The 1,279-nt window shown below is 42.5% G+C and overlaps 1 protein-coding gene across 1 annotated transcript in view; it reads right to left on the bottom strand.

The window, feature by feature from the left end:
- The window catches only part of slc39a14 (solute carrier family 39 member 14), a gene marked incomplete in the record, with an annotated part of 30,209 nt that overhangs the window by 20,020 nt on the left and 8,910 nt on the right, over positions 1 to 1,279 (bottom strand). Inside the window, 1 exon segment of the mRNA XM_014019705.1 lies at positions 523 to 703. Coding sequence (XP_013875159.1) covers positions 523 to 703 — 181 coding nt within the window.

Here is a 1,279-nt window from a genome sequence, read left to right on the forward strand (position 1 = left end):
AACCAAAATACAGTTTCAAAGCAAATTAATTCAAATTCAAAACTTTAAATTCATTTTCAATTTAGTGAAATTTATTTTCAAACCAGTGCATTTAATTTCAATTTATGAACATTCAGATTCAATCTGAGCAATTCAAATTCAATTCCTGTTGGCACAAGATTTATCCCGTACACGTGGCCCGTTCTGATTGATTACCTGTAACAAAAGCTTCTGGGCTTTAAAGGACATCCTGCTGGATATGAGCGGTCAGCAGTTTGGATCCAGTTACACAGAATCAGCAGCCAAAAAACACAAAGATGAGCTTCACAGTGAGGACCGTCTTTATCTGGATCAACTCTGCCTTTCACAAAGGATTTGCTGCTGATTGCTTGTTTGTTTTCATAAAAAGGTTATGGAGTTCTCAAAGGAAACACAAACTCATTCAGGCTTTAGTGACCTTAAATTAAATTAAATTAAATTAAATTAAAACTCGACACTTGATTGGTAAAAAAAAAGAAATCACAGAAAACCTCAGGTGCTCACCTTCTGCGTCTGAGGGCCGAGGGGAGGAGTCAGCGCTCGGCTCCTCCTCCCCCTCCTTCTTCTTGCAGGCACCGGCGTCCAGCTGCTGCAGCATGGTGGGACACAGCTTCTGGAAGCCCGGCCCGTCTACCCGGGTCTGCTCGCTGATGCTGTAGAACGCCAGCGTGTCCGCGGGCAGACACTGCGCACAGAAACACCACCGTCGCCGAGTGTTAGCATTTCACGGCTAACCCGCAGCCGCTGCCGAGCCGAGGCTGCAGGTTCTACTTCCTGTGAGTCATCCCCGACTGAACCGCCTGGGGTTTGAACAGTGTGTGACGTTCTGCACCGTCCTGCTCCAGATCTAACAACAAACACATCTGCAGCCGTCACACCGAGCCAGAGAAATATGTGAAATATTTCTGCTGCCCAAACATGATTTACTCCTCTGACTGGTGAAGGATGAACTCAAGTTCCTTCAAGCTTTTATAAACTTTTTATTTTCTAAGAACTTAACTTCTGATAATATTAAATTGAATCACTTTTATTATTTTGTTTGTTTTGGAAACAGAAAGCAGGATCAAAACCTTTAAAGAAATAAAAAAGAAGACCTCTGATTGGCTGTCCACCTGTGATAAAAACAGGAAGTGCTCCTCAAGTCCAGTAGTGACCCAGTCTGGTACTGGCCCCGAATCTATGGAGGACCAAACCTATCATTATTGGAAATAAATGTATAAATATATAACTGGCGTATTAAAATAAATTATAGGGTCAAAAA

Source organism: Austrofundulus limnaeus, unplaced genomic scaffold (genome assembly GCF_001266775.1).
Source record: "Austrofundulus limnaeus strain Quisiro unplaced genomic scaffold, Austrofundulus_limnaeus-1.0 Scaffold226, whole genome shotgun sequence".
NCBI classification, from domain to species: Eukaryota; Metazoa; Chordata; class Actinopteri; order Cyprinodontiformes; family Rivulidae; genus Austrofundulus; species Austrofundulus limnaeus.